The following is a 17,156-nucleotide window of genomic DNA, read 5'->3' as shown; positions in this document are numbered from 1 at the left end:
GGGAGGGGCCAGAACTAAACCCATCCCGAACATAGTGCTAAATGGCGTGATTAAGTATTGGATAAACGGGCCAGTCAGCGCCGTGGAAAAGTCCGGAGTATCCCTCGGACCACCTCTGCCTGCCTTCCGGGATCGGCCCCCATTAAGGTTCTGGCTGGTGGGTTGCCAGGCTGATACGAGCTGGTTAGCCACGCCCATTACCTACGCAGTTCCAACTCTTCTTCTGCTGCCCATACAGTCGAGACTGGCTTCTGTCCGCGATGGAGCCGATTCGGACCTGCAAAATGGATCTGCGCTGAGACCCATTGGCCGCATCGGCTGACTCCCAGCGTGCTGCACGAGGTGGCCACTGGGCCTATCAGAGTGGGCAATTACCCAAATCTGAGGTGAGATCTGCCATTCGGCGCTAGAGCTTGCCACAGTCCATGGGTCGAGATACGCAGTACGCAGTAGAAACTGACTAGCTGATGAATGTCGTTAGATTGATTCATCTTCGTTATGGAAAGAGCCAGAATCAATCTTCCCCCCCCGATACTCGGGATCCGTCTCAATTCACCCAGTACTACGACAGTATTCTACTAGTGACTCATTCGAAAAATAACCCGGAGTTTTTGTCGAGTCACAATGCTTTGAAGCGTGTCTCTAGTGCTGGTTCTGAAGTACTCGGCTTTTAAACATGGTGTTCGGAGTTCCTTTCGGGATGCGGAGTATCTTGCATGCATGCAGGTCTGGGGAAGCTCAGCTGGCCGACGAACAGTTACCGCAGAGTATGCTATAGATACAGTTCGAATGCGCCCCCCCCCCCCCCCCAATAGATCGGATGGTGACCACAATGCTCGTCCAAAATCCGATGATCTGGTTGAGAACCGTAGAGCTTAATTTATAACGCAGCTGCTCCTCTCAATGTAGTCGCAGCTTCCGTTCCTGTATGTTGCATAAGCTTGAAGGAGGCAGTTGCGCAGAATGCTCCGTCTGAACGGACTGCCCACCATGAATAAACAACACAAAACCGTGGACTTGTTGACAAGGGCATTATCATTCACCTTGAGATAATAAACTTGTCCCGATGGCGTTCTTTCTCATCTGTCCCCGGTTCCGAAAATACTGGAAAGGCTCAGACTCCGACACAAGACACTCCTACAAATTGAACTCCGCTAGACCAGCACCAGATGGCGATTCGGATGGTGAGCCACGCGAGTCCGCTCGAGTGACAAGAGCACTGCTGACCCTGCTAGGGTATTCCAAGGACAGGCACGATGTCGCACGCCCCGGTCATCCCAGACGCTCCTCCGGTGGCCTGCCCGATAGACTCCGTAGACGTTTCTCTCGAGAAGCCAGAGACCAGCGTGTGAAGCCAAAAAATGATTGCAGAAAGTCTGGCTCCCCAGCATATCCATTCTCTTCCAGATTTGCCAGTCCTGGTGAAAGAGTAGCTACTCCCGACGAGGTTGGGAGCAGCTTCATGAGCGAAAGGGGATATGACAGCGACGCGCAGTTCATAAGCACCCCCAAGCAGATCAGCCACACCAGAGACCATCCATATAATCCACGTATCCTTGAGGAGGCTGCTATCTCCCCTTTGCGGCGCGAGATGGAACAGGGGATACCATATGTGCAGGCTCATAGTCCAGAGTTCGAAGACCTAGAGAGTGCACCATGTGCGGAACCTACTATAAGGGAAGAATCACAATCTGCTCTGCGTTCGAAGAGTCAGGTGTCTTGCATGACCCAATTGTCTCAAGGCTCCTCTGCCTTCCGCGGCACAGATGATGGGAGCCGTCGAATCAGGATTGCAAAGCCTCAAAGAGGTATGGCGGGCAGTCCAGTTCAAGGCAAGATGAGAAATGGACCTGTGTATCCAAAACAACACGGATACCGGCCTCCCCTTCGAATGGCTTCACCTGATCCTGGTATACATGGCTCGGGTTATTCGACTCCGGTGTCTCCTGTGCCATTCTCGTATGCCACGTCTGGAGACTCTTTGGTTGGGCCATCTTCACAGATCTCTGTCAGGAAACGACGCCGGCAGCCCCCCGCAGGCCCTGTACCAGACGATTGCTCTGTTCATCTTGGTGACTTGAATATCCCGACGACCTTGGCGTCTCGCTCAACGTCTCCTCGTATGCTATCACCGAAACAGTCGTTTGATGAGAATCGGTGGATCAGCACTGCTGGGACGTGGAACGTATCCCAGCCATTTCACGACTTTTCTGGGTTTGGAGCAGGAAAGGCACCGGATACCTACGCAACAGGACCAAGACCTAGGGGACCAGTGAACCAGGCGTCCTCGTGCTATTCTCAGAAGACCAGCCTGTCATCTACAGATGATCGAGTCGGCTCTATAGATAGACGGATACAGAATCAGGCCAACACTAAACAATCTCATGAACCCATCGCTTCTTTCAGTTGTTCCCCTCGATCATTGGAGTCGTCACTGGTGAATGCTCGTTATGCTCCCATTGCAGATCAGGATGCAGATAAAGTTGAAGCGCAGAAAAACATGTTTTCCGAGAGATTCGAATCAGCCCGTTCACTCAGCTCTCCTGCACATGGCCATGACGACGCGGATACGGACCTTGCATCGCCTCGCAAGGTGAGTGTTGGATGGATGTCAGGGGGCCGGCGACTTGGATACGGATACGCTCTGGTACCTGCAATTGACGGAGCCGATGAACCTCCAGAGAAGCCCAATTACATTGGGTCCAGTGTCCCAGGAGTGACACCTGTAGGCGTGGATCTTCGAAGTGGATCAAGGCCCTTTGGGAAGGAGACTATAGGACAAAACAAGAAGATGTCTCCTAAGGCCGGGAATTCCAACTTCGAGCTATCGAGCGTTGTGAGTCGCATACGTCTTCGCAGCTTCTCTAGTGCATTTAGTGAAGGCTTGGGTGAACAGCTCAAGTCCTCAGTGCTGGAGAAATTCTCCAAGCGTAAGGAGCAGCTCGATCCCACTGCAGTTGATACAAAAAATCCCTGGGACTTCTGCTCTTGGGTTGATCCAAACCAGCCTGCGAGCGAACAACAGAATGAACAAAAAAGCTCGTCAGTCTCTACCAGAAGTACTGAGGGGCGACCTTTGGGCAGATGGGCGACCTTGCGACGTACAGGGAGTTTGTTGAAGGGTCGCAGCGTGTCAGCGATTACGCGCGGCTTTGAAGCCAACTCGACTGCGACAATGACCACTCCAGCTGGGAGATACCCCGTGGCGCGGAGAAAGGAGGGTCGCATTCTCAAATTCAAGGTCCTCGACCGTAAAAATAGGGCTAAGAGTGCCGACGACGATGTCCCTATCGTCTCCGCCGAGAACTTGCATGAAACAGCCGGCTCAGATGATTTCCAGCACGAGGGACAAGAACACGACCAGCAGACCGTCCAGACAGGCACCCATAATACCAAAAAGGATCGGTATAATTCTTCTGACAAAACCGGATCAGAGTCTATCACAGATGACTGGAAAAGTACTTACCAGGACTACCAAGAAATGCTTGGGTAGGTGCCAGTGTTCGTTTGGCCACTTATATATTTTTGAGGCCGTCGGAGCACAACCCACACTGGCAAGTTGTTACAACAACTATTATCAATGTACAACACTTGATGCATCTGACGCTGCCTCTTCACTTCTGGAAAACAGCTGTTACTCTGAACAGTCAATATTAGCATTCAAATTATATCGGTAACTGGTTATCGTCTCTTTGATGAAAGTCCACCGTACCAATAAAAGGATAGGGAAACAATTAATATTGAATGTGTTACATCGATGAAATAATTGCATTAAAACCAGTGATTGTCAAGCCCAAGCTTCATGTAGTCGTACAGAGGTATATCGAAACACCAAGAACGCCGCCCATTCTCCAACGCCCATAACATCAATCCTCTTTTACTTCCGTTGCCGCTTCGTACTCTTATCACTAGCATTGCTCAGCACACTAGCAGAGCGTTTATGCGAAGGCCCATCTCCCTCCTCACCAGCACCAGCACCTCCTGCCTTCTCCCCCGATTCATCTGTCGCACCCTTCTCCTGCCCCTCCGCATCCCCAGCACTCTCCTCCGCCGCCGCAGGAAGCGGCTGATCCTCCTGCTGCTCCGACTTGACCTCAGGCTTACCATCCTTCTCTAGCGCCTCCTTTGCCTTCTTCTCACGTTCCTCCTTCGCAGCCTCCAAAACCCGAATCTCACTCTCCACCTTCTCCGACACCTTCCGCGCCTCCAACAGCAAATTCACCGAGTGAATCAACTTCTCAAAATCCCTGCAGACGCGCTCCGTCGGCATGACAAGCCGCAGCGGTACCTCCAGTTCCGCCAGCGCGGCAGCGAGTTTCTGCGTCTGCACATTCGATTTCGCTTGCGTGAGCTTCTGCGCGCGGTCACTGCGGAATTGCACGCCCGGCGCCAGTCGGTCGTGGTGCTGCACGCCGTATTTGGCTTCTTCGGCGGGCGTGAGGGTGCGGACGGCTTGTTGTTGCGCTTCCTTGTTCGCTGCTGCAGCTGCTGCGGCTGCCGCGGCGGCGGCCTTTTTGTTGGTTGGGGCGGCGGCCGGGGTTGCGTTCGGGGTGTCGGCGCGGCTGTCGCGGGCGCTGCTGGGGGCATTGGGGGCAGGGGTTGCGCCGGCGGGGCTGGGAGCGGCGCCGCCTTCCGGGCCAAGGATGGAGCGGCGTTTCTTGCTCTTGTCGGCTTGGAGGAGGGTTTGGAGGAGTTGTGAGAGGCCTTGGCTGGATTGGTACATGGTTGTGTTGCCGACGCTGATGGGGACTTCGAGGCGGGAGTAGAGTTCGCGACGCTCGGTGATGAAGTCCTGTTCGTTGGCGGTGATGCGTTTGAGTTCTTCGAGGAGGACGCTTTCTTCGCGGACTTCGTCGGCTGTGCGGTTGAGTTGCAAGGCGGCGAGTTCTTTGCGGGAGCGTTCACGATCGGCGTCGAACTTGAGCATCTTCTCGTGTAGTTCGAATTCAGCTTCGGACATCTCAGAAGGTGGGTGTTCGAGTGCGAGCATGCTTGCGGCAATGAAGTAGTAGCGCGATTTCATCTGCTCCATGGTTCGGTGTTGCTTTGCGGGGACGAGAGCGCTGGCGTTGTTGGTGTCGCCATCGACGGAGTGCGGTTGGTAGTCGTAGCGGTCGGCGATTACGACCCAGCGGAGGTCGTACTCTTCGACTAGGTCCATGAGGTAGTCGGTCTCCTGGCGCGTCCAGTCGTCGTTCTTGAGATGGCGGTTGTATTCCTCGTCTGTGTAGCGGTTGGGTACGCGGGCTTTGATGTTGTATTTGGCGAATATAGAGTTCTGCTGTGGCATGTTGTCGGAGGTTGAGGCATCGGCGTTGTCTTCTTTCTTCTCGTCCACGTCCATCTCGGAGCCCTCCAGCGCGGGGACCTTGGCGGATTCATGCTGGCGCTGCCAGTGGCGGAGAACGAGGCCGTCGGAGCGGGCGCTGTTGATGAAGGGGGTCATGCGCCTGATGGAGTCAGTATTCGGTATCGGAGAGCAGTAGATATATGGTGGTGTGTGCGTACCATGGCTGGACGCGCTTTTTGCTCGTCCATTTCGGGCGTCCCTTGTAGCGATTCTCGTTGATGGCGATCGGAGGTGCTCGTTCACCTAGCAGAGCATAGAGCTCACGGGTGATACCCTCTAGTGGTTGGAAAGTGTCAGAGTTATTTTAGGTGAGTGAATGAAGTGAGAGAAGCTCACCTGGACGCTTCTCGACGACCTTCTGTTTCTTATGAGGTCGGGGCTGGCCCTCCGCGGGCAGATCCAGCATGTCGCGAACATCGGCGGCGGCCATGGCGGAGGCACCTGTGGGGGTTTGAGGGCTGAGCGATTTCCAAGGGTGATGAGGCCAGATGTATTTGATTTTTCGATGGAATCAACAAGAAGATAGCAATGCAGCGATGTAATCTTCGAGGAGCGAGAAAGGAAGAGGGGAGGAGATGGAAGGGAAGATGAAGGCGGAGAAGCAAAAGTCATGAGAATTCGCGCCAAGACGGGATCCGGCCAGATCGAGGCAATCGCTTCATCGCCAACTGTTCTCATCATCTCCCTCCCTCTGTTGTCTCTTTCCCCCTCCGCCAATTTTTCCCATTCAACTGCATCATGGCTCCGGTAAGATCCTCCGCCTCATGGCTGTCCTCCTTGATGGCCGTGTGTGCCATCCTGTGCCTCTCGGTGCCCGCCAACGCCCTCTACTTCTACATGGACGGCCGCCAAACAAAGTGCTTCTTTGAGGAGCTCCCTAAGGATACCCTGGTTGTCGGTATGCTACTCACTATCTGCTCCCCCACTTTATTCACTACTCAATACTAATGCGATATGGGTATAATAAAGGTACCTACTCTACCGCCGTGATCAACCAACAATCCAACACCTACAATGTGGACCCTAACCTTAAGATGCTCGTCACCGTCGACGAGATCTTCGACAACGACCACCGCGTCGTCTCCAAGCGTGACAGCCACTCTGGTCGCTTTACCTTCTCCGCTGCCGACGCCGGCCTGCACAAGATCTGTGTGACTCCCGAGACCAACGCCGCAACTGGCGGCGGCTGGCTGTCGGGCGCCCCGTCCGGTGCCGTCCAGGTCACTCTGGACATGGCCATCGGTGAGACCAGCAAGATCGAGACGGAAGACAAGGACAAGATGCAGGATATTGTGCAGAAGGTGAAGGATCTGAACGGCCGGTTGCAGGATATTCGTAGGGAGCAGGTGTTCCAGCGGGTATGTTTCCCACCACGGGGATGATGTTTTGGGCAGTATGATCAATGACTTACTAACAATGTGTCTAAACAGGAACGTGAAGCTGAATTCCGCGACCAGTCTGAGGCCACCAACTCCCGCGTGGTTCGGTGGACTCTCATCCAGCTGGCCGTGCTCTCGGTGGCTTGTGCTTGGCAGCTTTCGCATCTGCGGTCGTTCTTCATCAAGCAGAAGTTGACATAAACGGGGGACTTACTTTTCTTTTTCTTTGTTCGAGATCGAGGGAGTACAAGTTGGAGAAAATAGGCCAAAAGGAATGAGTGTGAGGTACCTGGTTGTACTTACAATAAACTACTACCTAGCTAGCTATGATCGGTTGTTTAGCGATTATTATTTCTCTCTTGTGTGAGTTTGATGAGTGAATGTAAAATGCATGTATGTGGTTCTGCTGATGAGGTTTCAATGTACTTGTGTGTGGTATATATTGAGGCAGTATGATTTCTGCTGCTACTGCTCCGAGGAACCTCACCTCCCCTATCTCTATCGTTCTGCCGGCATATGTTTTCGGGATGCTTAATATAGAAAGAAGTGGTATTGTAGTCCCAAGAATTCCTCAGCATCTTGCTTTTCCACCATAGAATACCCAGGTGTTCAAGGAAATCCAATGCATCACAGTAGCCACAGAAGATACGACAGCAGCCCAATTACATGAATAGAAGGACTAATAATACTTACTCTATTACCATGGTACATATGCTGGTGGTCACTTTCCTAATTCCTTGCTGGTATTAACCAGGCTCTCCAGGTTTACCCGTTCTATCAACTTGGTTTCACCAACCAGCAAAGCCATCAGCCATCACCGCCATACTTCTAGTACTTACTAATGTATGCCTGATAACTTTCCCAATCATTACATGCCACGTGCGAGCAACATCCTTGGGCTCATCTCGCTCATTGTGGGAAATCATATTTCCAGGTTGACGTTTGTCATTTGAAAAGTATCATAATTAACCCTCTGGTGTGAAGCTAACAAGCAATATACCTGGAATTCAGCTTTTACCATTACGTTTTTTACTGTCTTCACGACTGCTCCCAAAGCATAGGAGAAGATGACACACAGCACTAAAAAATTTATTTTGTGACCACGCTCAATCTGCCACAGCAGTCTAAGCCAATTGACCAATTCTTCTCTTCCACGCCGCTATCCGATCCATTCATCTCATGGTAGCAACAACTCCTATTAGACTGATCCTGGTCCCAACCACCGGAAGATAATCCAAAGACCCCCCCCCTGTTGCATCTGCTCTGCTGCAGCCCACAGCCTATGCTTTCCGAGGCATAGTAGCAGAGCAGTGAACTATATCAACCCAACAAATATGCTAGTTCCTGGAGGTAGTCCTGCAACAAAACTACTAGAGCCACCGTAAAACTGCCCCCTCGAACACAGAATATAATACGCGGCACTTGTGCTGACAGCTAAGCCGACTTACAATCAAGAATGTAGACAGCAATGCCCGATTGTCGTGGAGTTTTCTAGGGCTTCTTGGCTACTATAAATGGGTGTTTAGTGTGCATACTACGTATTCTCGGCTATGTCAACCCAAAGGATGATTTGTCTTCCCTTTCGCTACTGTTGGTGGCTCGGGTCTACTAAATTAGTGCTTATTGGAGGGAAAGATTGTATAGATAGTAACAGCGAGATTTATCTATCTAGCATTCATTCAAGTGTTGGACCATCCAAAAATCATTGCATTCTTTCAAGTTGGACGAAACGTGTGCGTTTCCATCTTTGCCCCCAGTCATCATTTGATCATAAAGGATGCAGAAGATCGCTCGTAAATACATCAGCACTAAAAAAATATTCTTCTAACATTAATGCAGCTGCTCCCTGCAGTAGAAACAGCGCCCATGCTGTGGTACCAGATCCAATCAAGATTCAATGGCAGACAACAACAGAAAAGAAAGACAAAATGAGGTATAAAGCGGGGGGTGGGAATCAATAACTGAAAAGACCGGAGTATGTATCTATGTCATGTATTCATCGTCGAGTCGTCGGGTTGTCTGGCGGCAGGGGTCGTGGCATCACTGCAAAACCCTAGGATCAATCGCTCGAGATCCGAGAGCTTGTACGGCTTGGTCATATAGCCCTTCATGCCCACTTTCGAGGCGCGGCTGAGTGCCTCGTCGGTGACATCAGCGCTGACGGCAAGGACCGTCGGCGCCACAGGCTGATGGGCTGCAGGCGTCGCTATGGGAGGCGGATGCTGCTGCTCAGGCCGACAATTAGGGGGGATTTGACCATGGTATTCATCTATTAGCTGAAGGATTTTGGACGTGGCTTCGTATCCGTCCATTTCTGGCATCCACAGGTCCATCAACACAACGTCCACCGGTTTCATCTTCTTGCGATGATTCGGAGGATTGGGGATCGGGAACCCGTCCGCCGTGCTCTCGAGCTTGGGAGAGGGGCCTTCTGCTGTGCTTTGGGCGACCAGAACCTCCTGCATGATGCGGACCGCTTCCTTTCCATTACAAGCTTCGTAGATGTCGCTATAGCCAAGGCGCTTCAGCATATGAACCAACACACGCCGATTGATCTTGTTGTCCTCGGCAACGAGGAAGGTGAGTGGATGCTTTTCACCAAGTTTACTGTCATGAGTGTCACCATTAATGTGGCGTGGCATTGACTTGCAGTGGGGAACCGAACGCGCAGGGGTCAACGTCACAGACGATTCCTCAGTCAAACTCGGTGACGGCTGCTGGATCGGCTGACTCGGTGTTCGCAGCGCGGGCGACAGCAACGACGATTCTACCGTCGAGGTGCTCGCACTGGTCATGCGCGAAGGATCGCAGAGCTGCGGCGGTGTCAACAGCTTGTTTGGAGGAGCCAATGTCGGATCGGGCTGGTTGGCCGGAATTCTGATCTCAAACTCGGAGCCATGGTCGGGACCGGTGGTGCAGGAGCGAACGCAGGTGAGGTCGCCGCCCATTTTCCTGGCCAGACCCTTGGCTACAAGGAGACCCAGTCCTAGCCCATCCTTACTCCGAGTGGTAGATGTGTCTTCCCGAGCAAACGGCTTGAAGAGTTTAGGCAAGAATGCTTCTGGGATTCCAGGTCCAGTGTCCCTCACAGCGATCAGGACATCGTTGGTCTTGCGGCCAACGGTGGCACACACGGTGATCACACCGCTATTGGTGAACTTGACCGCATTGAGGAAAACGCACGAAATCAACTTGGCCAGGTCGCGATCATCCACAAATAGTGTATCCGGTAGCGCGGGATCGACCGACCAATTGATGGTTTTGGAAAACACTTCACCGTTTGATGAGCGTGACCGGATCTCAATCTTCTCCCCCGTGTCGGTCGCATTGCTCACAGCAAAGTCAGGCCGACCACCAACATGCAAGGATTCATTGATCACTAGACGGAGCAGATCGCGAAGCTTGGTGAACCTCAGCGCGGGGACAACATTGACGTTAATGCCCTCCAACAAGAGATGCGGTGCCGAGCGGCGAACTGCCAGCGATGGTCGGGGATTGACCATGTTGGCCATTACTGCTTCTATCTGATGAGCAGGGGCGGCTTTCATCAACTTCTCGCTTTCATGGACGGCGTTTTTGACTTCCTCGCTACGGGGAGAAAGTCCCTTTGGCGACACGACGCGTGGAACCTTCTGTTTTGGCGTTGTGCCGACGTTCCATTCTGGCGGATTACTCCGTCGTCGTTTGTACGGATTAACCGTGATGTTGCTTCCTTCGACGAAGACACTTGGCCGGCTGTCGCATGTGCTCAATGGTGTTTGGACGGGCCCACCAAAACAATCGTCTCTTTCGAGTTGAGGAGTCTTGGGGACTTGCATGTTCAGGTCGTAGGCGTGGACCACGTTGTCTGCTGCTTCGACCGCTCGTCTCGCGCTATCTGTAAAGATGGAAAAATGCGAGTCAGCATTCGGAAAAGGGGATCTAAGAATGGACGAAACACGAACCTTGAACCATTTCGATACTCTCCTTGAGTGTTCGGAAAACGAACCCCGCTTTCGGAGATGGCTTGTCCTGGATAGCTTCGCGAACTGTGGCATGCATGACATCTAGCATCCCGACAACACCCTGCATCGGCGTGCGGAGTTCATGTGACAAGCTCCGGGCATAAGGCTTCAATGGGTGAGAGGCAAAGTCGGCTAATCCATGAGGGATGCTGATGTGTGCATCCTCGACAATCGCGTGGCTGGCAGACATACTTCTAGCCTTGCTGTTGCTCGCCTGCTGTGTGTTTGCCGCTTCAAGATCGTCACGGATGTGCTGGACAACCAGATCTTCCAAAGAATACAGTATCATTTCGAGAAACGACCACGAAAGGTTGCGCTTCTTCAATCCGGACTCCGACCACATCAGACCAAGGTATGCGAGACATTTGGTTTCCGAGAACAGGGGGACAGCCAGATAGCCTTCCGCAGCGAACGGCAGCTGATCTTGATCGAACGATATGTAGGAGCCCAAATTCTCCGGGATCAAACAGGGCTTTTCGTGATCCATATGGGACAGGGGATTCCCGCCAGCAAAGTATCTGTGGCGATGCATGCCTGCAGTTTCGTATCCATCATTGTAATAGAATGCCGAGCCGAATAAATATGGCTTGTGGCCTCGTATTTCGTTGACCGACTCGTCCTCCCGGGCCTTGCGAGCAACAAACACGTACTGAGCGTCACAGATCGAACTGATATTCTCCATGAGATGATGCCAAAACCTTTCCGATCCGAGGGTTCGAAGATCCTGCTTCAATTTCACCAGCCGGTCGATTGCCACGTTCTGAGGCGCTCCGATATATCTGCGACCGGACGAGTCGGCCTGCGCATCGTCCTCGCGCAAAGTAGATGCGGACGCATCGCCCGGAAGAACCTGAGATTTGCACGGAAGTAACGACATGGTTGGGCCGGATGCAAAGGATTTAGACCATTCTGACTCCGCGGAATCGGGCATGATGTGCCGAATGGTGGGTGCACTGCAGTTCCCTCGATTTGCTGTTAAAGACAAAATCTAAGGCGGAGATACAGGGCTGGATGATAATATGGGAGGTCGCCAGGTTACCGAGGGGGATTGATAAGATATCAATGAATCAAGACCCAGGTTGTTGGAAGGGGCACAGCGCATGGCTTTCGGTCTGTATGGTCAGTCAAACAGGAGCCTCGTTAGCTATATTCAATCCAGCAGGGTGTGTAGTAGGGATAGAAGGAGGCTACCAAGCACAATGCCCGTCCTAGATGGCTCTGGCTCTTCAATACATACATCACTTTGGGGTCGATAGAAAAGATGAAGCCCACGCTGAGCTACACCGCGGGGGATGCTCTGCAAAAGAGCAGGCACCGGCCTTGAAAATTATATTGTCCTCCGATAGGATCAAGATGAATGACTCGAAGGATATTAGGGTGCAAGCTGGTCAATAGAAGACCAAGAGGTTCTGTTGCTTTGGGGGGGAGAAATCTCCCTTTTTTCCGCTTTTTCTCTCCGCTGGGAAAGAATCTGTAGGTGATTCGCTGGATGCTTCGGATTCAGCTATAATGTTCGGACTTCCTTTTCCCGTTCCTGAAAACCACTGAAGATCGATCCGTCTTTTGATTTTCTATCGCGATGGTTGAGAAGCGTTCCCTCGACGACTGGCCGAGTCAAATTCTGGGGCAGAGATTAATGGCACAGACCAACCGGTGAACGGGCGGATGGTGATCGAGAGAGAGGGAAGGATGGGGGGAGAGAGGGGTGCCAGGATGCCAGATCGAAACGGCCAGTAGAAGAGGAGGGATAGGGGCGATGGAGATCGGGAGATGGAGACGGGATGGGGTGGGAGGGAGGAAGAGGAGGAAGGAAGAGTGACGGAATGCGAGATAGAGAATCCAGGCCGGGATGAGATGGAGCGACCAGGAATGGGACGATGAGGAGGGGAAAGAAGCGAGCCTGAGAAATCGATGGGGCCAACTTGGGCCGATCGCCAGGTCTAGACGCGGGGAGGCTGAAACGGAGCGAGATGCTGGCAAGTTTTGGACCACCCCTTCACCAGGCTCTCGCTGGCTTTCGAGACTCTAACTTGTCCCGGCTTTGCGAAAAAGGTTCTGGGGAATCCCAAGTCAAGGATGACTGAAGGATCACACAAAATGGGGGAAAAGGGGATTCAAGGTTGCGATCGACCGGGGGGGGAGGTCAGCACCGGTTTGGACCCCGTGGCTATCTCTGCATGCCTGCCTACTAAATTTACACTACTGCACACACTGGCTAAGGATAAATTATTCTCACTTTGGTCCGGGACAAATTTCCCAGTTTCAGCATTCGTGGGTTGCACATGGTACCTCGCCAGCAGTGGGAAAGGATCCATGGATGAAGATGCCTACGGAGGTAGAAGACCCTCCTTCGTCTGATGAGTGACGACCGTCAACATCGTCACCACGCCTTCTCACTGGCTCTTAACTATCACCGGGAGACCTCCCGACCCAGACTCTACCCAGACTCTTCCTCGTTTGCAACCCGATCGGTTCCTACGACTTCTGCATCATATCTTCATCCTGCAATCATCCTTACCAACTAACCTGTTACCTTCTCCCATCAGTTGGCTTCCCAGTCACCCTCTATCTTTCTCCCCAGATATGCACGGACGGCGAGGTCTCGACCGGGGTGGCAGATGCCATTATGCAACTGTGCCATCCGGGCATTCACATTGTACGTATGAGGTCTCCACTGTACCGGAAGGGTTACGAATCTACGGGCCGGGTAACCCACGGCATAAAACTTCCTTAAAGCGTACAGCAGCTATCCCCGTCACGCGGCCCTTAGTGGGAAACTAGAAAATGGAAAAGGGAAAATAGAACCAAAGAACTAGACCTCGAAGGTCTGATTTGAATCAAGGTATTGGTCCTGGGGGTGTGCTTTGCAGCATGCGAGGGTGTGAAGACTGATCTGCCGTCGGTATGTAGATGCCTACTACCTGCGTAATAAGCTAAAGAAACCCTTCTTACTGTTGTGATGAGAGCTACGTCGTATTACTCAAGCTCATTATAATTATTAATCAAACAACGGGCCAGACATCGAAGGTAGGAGCCGATGGGTGTAAAACACATGGTAGCTCGTACCCTTCACTCGGCCTATTTTGTATTAGGCGGCAAGTCTAGACCCCAAGCATGGCTATCCAGGGCTTGATCATAGTTCATAATACTCATTTTCTGTTTGGTCAATATCTATCGACAGCACGTATCTTTGAGTCGAGACATTTGGCGCCAGAGACTGCTATCAACAGCAAGATTCCATGTAGAGGGACGTAAATTAAACAGACGAACGACGTGACATTAGAAAACAATTATACTCCAGAGAATGCCATCTAATCTTGCCTTCCCTTAAGTAGGCGCTTGGTGACCTTGTCCTTTTCTATGATATACACCTGTGCACCCCAACCGGAAAGGGCGTCTCGATCGACGGCGCTGAGCAAGGCTTGCGAGATGGTCTCGAACAGGTCCTCGGGAGACTACATCATGGTGTTAGTACAGACTCGAACCTTCATTTCTCTTTTCACGAGGGGAGGAATCTTACCAAGTCCGGCTCCCACAGACCCTCGCAGGTACCAAAGAGCTGCTCACTGGCAGTTCCGCTAACAATGAAGTCCTTCGCAAAATCGATACACCCGATACTGTCAAATCCGCAGATGAAAGGCTTCCCCGTTGTGCTGTTGATTCCGGCAATGACGGGGCTGACGAAGAAAGGCCCGAACCGCTTCTCGTATAACGACGAACTGACCAGGTTGGCGAGAGTCTGGGGGGCAATGTTCCGTTCCTCGCGGAGGCGGTACATGTTGACCTTGTACCGGAAAAGGTCGGACACAGTCGACACGTCGGTAGCCAGACCAGTCAGACCGAGGAAGGTAGAGGGGCCGTAGTTGAAGATCTTGGGGAAGTTGTTGGAGACAGTCAGGGCCTGCATACCCAACCGGAGATCACAGGCGATTGCGACGCAGTCCTTGCCCACCATGGCGACGCAGGCACCGCCATCTGTTCATCCAAGAGTTAGTAGCTATGATGGTAAGCTGTGCGAAGCTAGTGCATACTGATATCGAAAGGGGAACTCTGTGGAGGAGGTCTGTCAGCCAGGTTCGTTCGAGGAAGAGGTGAGGGTCACGCAGCACACATACCATGGTTAACAAAGAATTGCGCAACTAGAAGCTCGGAATAAGATTGAGTATAAATTTCCGGGACAAGTTTCAAGAGATAAAGGGAGATGTGAGCGTGTAGAGGGAGGGTTGAGGCGATGGGAGATGGAAGATGGGCGGAGGATGGATGGATGGAGGAGTGATTGAAGCTCTGCCAGCAACGCGTGGAGCCGCCGAGCTTCTGCCGATGACGCTTGCGCCCGCTGCCTACAATCATTTCCCTCCGCCTTGAACAACCATTTCCCCTCACCCTCCCCATCCTCTTCTCACACTCTACTGGTCTAGACTTTTGTTAGTTGGTTTTGAATAGATAAGCTGATTACACAGTCGCTCACTGCTGCAAAAAAAGCCAGTCGACGGCCATTCTCTGTCCTATTCTCAACCTCATCTTCCCCGCCCCGCAACACCAATCCCTCTCAAATCATGAGCTCTCATGTCGTGGTTTTTGATTCAACAGCCCGACGAGCTACTATCAAGACGACACCGGGGAAGCATCTAACTGATGTTCTACAAGAAGCTTGTACAAAGCTAGGTGTGGATGCCAGCCAACATGGACTAAAGTAAGCATCAACTACACCCTTCTTCCGAAGCTCACAACACTGACGGCTTTTGTCAAGATACAAAGGTAAAGAGCTCGATCTTTCATTGGTATTTCGCCTCTCTGGGCTCACTTCCGGCGCAAAGCTGGAGTTGGTTCAGCTCTCCCGTTCGCCCTCCGTCGTCACCGTCGCTCTACAACTGCCTGAATCAGAAGCACGAGGGGCACCCCCAAACAGACGACTCTTGGATAAATTCACCAGCACGACAACAATATGGCTAGTATTGCGCAAATTTGAGGCTGGGGTTGCTGGGGGTGCTTCAACCCGGAATCTGACTGGACGAGGTGTCCCTAGTGGCAATGAAGGCGCAGGAAGACTCTACTACGAAACTCCGGTCGTTCAGATTATGGAACGGGAACTGTCCTCGTTCACTGATCTGCAGAAGTCTTTGGCACAGCTGGGATTCAATAACGGAAATGTGCTACTGCGGCTGAGTTTTCGCCGTACAGAGGAACCCTTGGAGGAGGCTATGGTCAAGATTCAGGACTACTTCAAACCGTTCGACGACGTGACCCCCAAGGCCGAAGAGCCGCCTGCACCTACAGAGCAACCACCACAGGCCGATACATCCAACAAAGAAGAGGAGGCACAGCAACAGCCCGCATCTACATCCGAGGCACCTTCGACCACTGAACAAACCCTACCAACTGCTCCTACATCTGATGCGCCTGCTGCAGAACCCACCGAGGTACCAACTGGGTTCTCCCGGCCCATAACGGTGTTTTCTCCCCCCTCCAACACCACACCCCAGTCCGCACAAACAAACTACAACGAGACCGACTACATCCCATCCATCGAACACGCACAGGCACATCAGCGACGACTGAACGCAACCTCCCGACCCCAACGGCTCCCATCGGAAGCCGAAATCGCCGCCAAAGCAGCCGCAGAAGAGGAACGGCTCGCCGCAGTCACACAAGTAGACGTCAAAGTGCGCCTACCAGACCAAAGCCAAGTCGTGGCCAAATTCGGACAGGAAGATACGGGCAAGTCACTCTACGACTTTGTTCGAAACTGTCTTGCCGCGCCACTTGGCAGTGAGAAATTCATCATCACCTCCTCCCTCCCCAAGACATCTAGCGGGGGACAGCCAGGGAGAAACATTCAAAACATTGTCCCCGACTCAGACCAACAGCTGCTGATCAAGGATCTAGCCATGATCGGCCGTGTGCTGGTCAACTTTACCTGGGATGCGAACGCATCCCCGGCCGCCCGGCAAAGCCGGGAACTCTTGAAACCGGAGCTGCGGACACGCGCGCAGGAACTCAAGGTCGAGCAGCCCAAGGACGTAACAGATAACTCAGAAGTTAGCAGGCCGAAGCCGACAAGCACCGGAGACGGGGCTCGTGGCGAGAAGCGGAAACCGGGCGGAATGCCTAAGTGGTTGAAGTTGCCGGGCAAGAAATGAATGATATAGTAGCAGATAGATAGCGAAATAGTCATGATTAATGTCAACAAGCAACCTACGCAACGTACAAATGAGAGTCATATGGCTGTCTAATACCAACTCATAGTTCCGTTCATTTCCCAACGAATAGTATATAAGTAGTAGTGAAGGTCCTTACGAAGTACATCTACGGTATAAGTACGAGCAAATAAACCTACCAAAAGCAAAACATCAACAAGCAAACCAATCCGAAACAAGAAAAATCCCAGTAGTGCAGTGGTATTGTATTAAACTCCGTTTTTCT

At 52.2% G+C, this 17,156-nt stretch overlaps 6 protein-coding genes across 6 annotated transcripts; 3 read left to right on the top strand and 3 right to left on the bottom strand.

Moving 5' to 3' along the window:
* Window positions 1–1,066: 1,066 nt before the first annotated feature.
* Window positions 1,067–3,493, top strand: BO87DRAFT_457402 (uncharacterized protein; the record flags this gene model as incomplete). The annotated part of the gene is made up of 2 exons (XM_025628798.1): window positions 1,067–1,184; window positions 1,236–3,493. The coding sequence occupies 2 exons, from the start codon at window positions 1,067–1,069 to the stop codon at window positions 3,491–3,493; spliced, it is 2,376 nt and encodes a 791-aa protein (XP_025481918.1).
* Window positions 3,494–3,759: 266 nt separating this feature from the next.
* On the bottom strand, window positions 3,760–5,907 carry BO87DRAFT_374790 (SANT/Myb-like DNA-binding domain-containing protein). The gene is made up of 3 exons (XM_025622869.1): window positions 5,687–5,907; window positions 5,509–5,626; window positions 3,760–5,450 (listed from the first exon to the last, which is right to left on the bottom strand). Exons 1-3 carry the CDS (start codon window positions 5,778–5,780, stop codon window positions 3,878–3,880), a joined length of 1,785 nt encoding a protein of 594 aa, XP_025481917.1. The 5' UTR covers window positions 5,781–5,907; the 3' UTR covers window positions 3,760–3,877.
* Window positions 5,908–6,026: 119 nt separating this feature from the next.
* On the top strand, window positions 6,027–7,241 carry BO87DRAFT_354929 (emp24/gp25L/p24 family protein). Its single transcript, XM_025621308.1, has 3 exons — window positions 6,027–6,248; window positions 6,320–6,708; window positions 6,781–7,241. The coding sequence occupies exons 1-3, from the start codon at window positions 6,089–6,091 to the stop codon at window positions 6,928–6,930; spliced, it is 699 nt and encodes a 232-aa protein (XP_025481916.1). The 5' UTR covers window positions 6,027–6,088; the 3' UTR covers window positions 6,931–7,241.
* A 1,462-nt stretch (window positions 7,242–8,703) lies between these two features.
* Window positions 8,704–11,765, bottom strand: BO87DRAFT_239166 (sensor histidine kinase/response regulator). Its single transcript, XM_025618824.1, has 2 exons — window positions 10,674–11,765; window positions 8,704–10,606 (listed from the first exon to the last, which is right to left on the bottom strand). Exons 1-2 carry the CDS (start codon window positions 11,662–11,664, stop codon window positions 8,718–8,720), a joined length of 2,880 nt encoding a protein of 959 aa, XP_025481915.1. The 5' UTR covers window positions 11,665–11,765; the 3' UTR covers window positions 8,704–8,717.
* A 2,011-nt stretch (window positions 11,766–13,776) lies between these two features.
* pup3 (proteasome core particle subunit beta 3) lies at window positions 13,777–14,993 on the bottom strand. The gene is made up of 4 exons (XM_025621307.1): window positions 14,849–14,993; window positions 14,765–14,783; window positions 14,254–14,708; window positions 13,777–14,188 (listed from the first exon to the last, which is right to left on the bottom strand). The coding sequence occupies exons 1-4, from the start codon at window positions 14,849–14,851 to the stop codon at window positions 14,045–14,047; spliced, it is 621 nt and encodes a 206-aa protein (XP_025481914.1). The 5' UTR covers window positions 14,852–14,993; the 3' UTR covers window positions 13,777–14,044.
* A 125-nt stretch (window positions 14,994–15,118) lies between these two features.
* Window positions 15,119–16,934, top strand: BO87DRAFT_354920 (putative UBX domain protein). The gene is made up of 2 exons (XM_025621306.1): window positions 15,119–15,426; window positions 15,484–16,934. Exons 1-2 carry the CDS (start codon window positions 15,290–15,292, stop codon window positions 16,871–16,873), a joined length of 1,527 nt encoding a protein of 508 aa, XP_025481913.1. The 5' UTR covers window positions 15,119–15,289; the 3' UTR covers window positions 16,874–16,934.
* Window positions 16,935–17,156: the final 222 nt, after the last annotated feature.

This window comes from Aspergillus neoniger (assembly GCF_003184625.1).
Source record: "Aspergillus neoniger CBS 115656 unplaced genomic scaffold BO87scaffold_9, whole genome shotgun sequence".
In the NCBI taxonomy this organism is placed as follows: Eukaryota; Fungi; Ascomycota; class Eurotiomycetes; order Eurotiales; family Aspergillaceae; genus Aspergillus; species Aspergillus neoniger.
This window is presented reverse-complemented; position numbering and strand designations above follow the sequence as displayed.

What these genes read in the sequence shown, in the direction of transcription:
- BO87DRAFT_239166 (XM_025618824.1), bottom strand. Translation starts at nt 11,664, where the DNA reads ATGCCCGATTCCGCGGAGTCAGAATGGTCTAAATCCTTTGCATCCGGC. An exon ending in GAGTATCGAAATGGTTCAAG is followed by an intron (nt 10,607 to 10,673) that starts GTTCGTGTTTCG and finishes CCATCTTTACAG; the next exon opens with ATAGCGCGAGACGAGCGGTC.
- pup3 (XM_025621307.1), bottom strand. An exon ending in GTCTGTGGGAGCCGGACTTG is followed by an intron (nt 14,189 to 14,253) that starts GTAAGATTCCTC and finishes ACCATGATGTAG; the next exon opens with TCTCCCGAGGACCTGTTCGA.
- BO87DRAFT_354920 (XM_025621306.1), top strand. Translation starts at nt 15,290, where the DNA reads ATGAGCTCTCATGTCGTGGTTTTTGATTCAACAGCCCGACGAGCTACT. An exon ending in GCCAGCCAACATGGACTAAA is followed by an intron (nt 15,427 to 15,483) that starts GTAAGCATCAAC and finishes GCTTTTGTCAAG; the next exon opens with ATACAAAGGTAAAGAGCTCG.
- BO87DRAFT_374790 (XM_025622869.1), bottom strand. Translation starts at nt 5,780, where the DNA reads ATGGCCGCCGCCGATGTTCGCGACATGCTGGATCTGCCCGCGGAGGGC. An exon ending in GGTCGTCGAGAAGCGTCCAG is followed by an intron (nt 5,627 to 5,686) that starts GTGAGCTTCTCT and finishes TCCAACCACTAG; the next exon opens with AGGGTATCACCCGTGAGCTC. An exon ending in AAAAAGCGCGTCCAGCCATG is followed by an intron (nt 5,451 to 5,508) that starts GTACGCACACAC and finishes TGACTCCATCAG; the next exon opens with GCGCATGACCCCCTTCATCA.
- BO87DRAFT_354929 (XM_025621308.1), top strand. Translation starts at nt 6,089, where the DNA reads ATGGCTCCGGTAAGATCCTCCGCCTCATGGCTGTCCTCCTTGATGGCC. An exon ending in TAAGGATACCCTGGTTGTCG is followed by an intron (nt 6,249 to 6,319) that starts GTATGCTACTCA and finishes GGTATAATAAAG; the next exon opens with GTACCTACTCTACCGCCGTG. An exon ending in GGGAGCAGGTGTTCCAGCGG is followed by an intron (nt 6,709 to 6,780) that starts GTATGTTTCCCA and finishes GTGTCTAAACAG; the next exon opens with GAACGTGAAGCTGAATTCCG.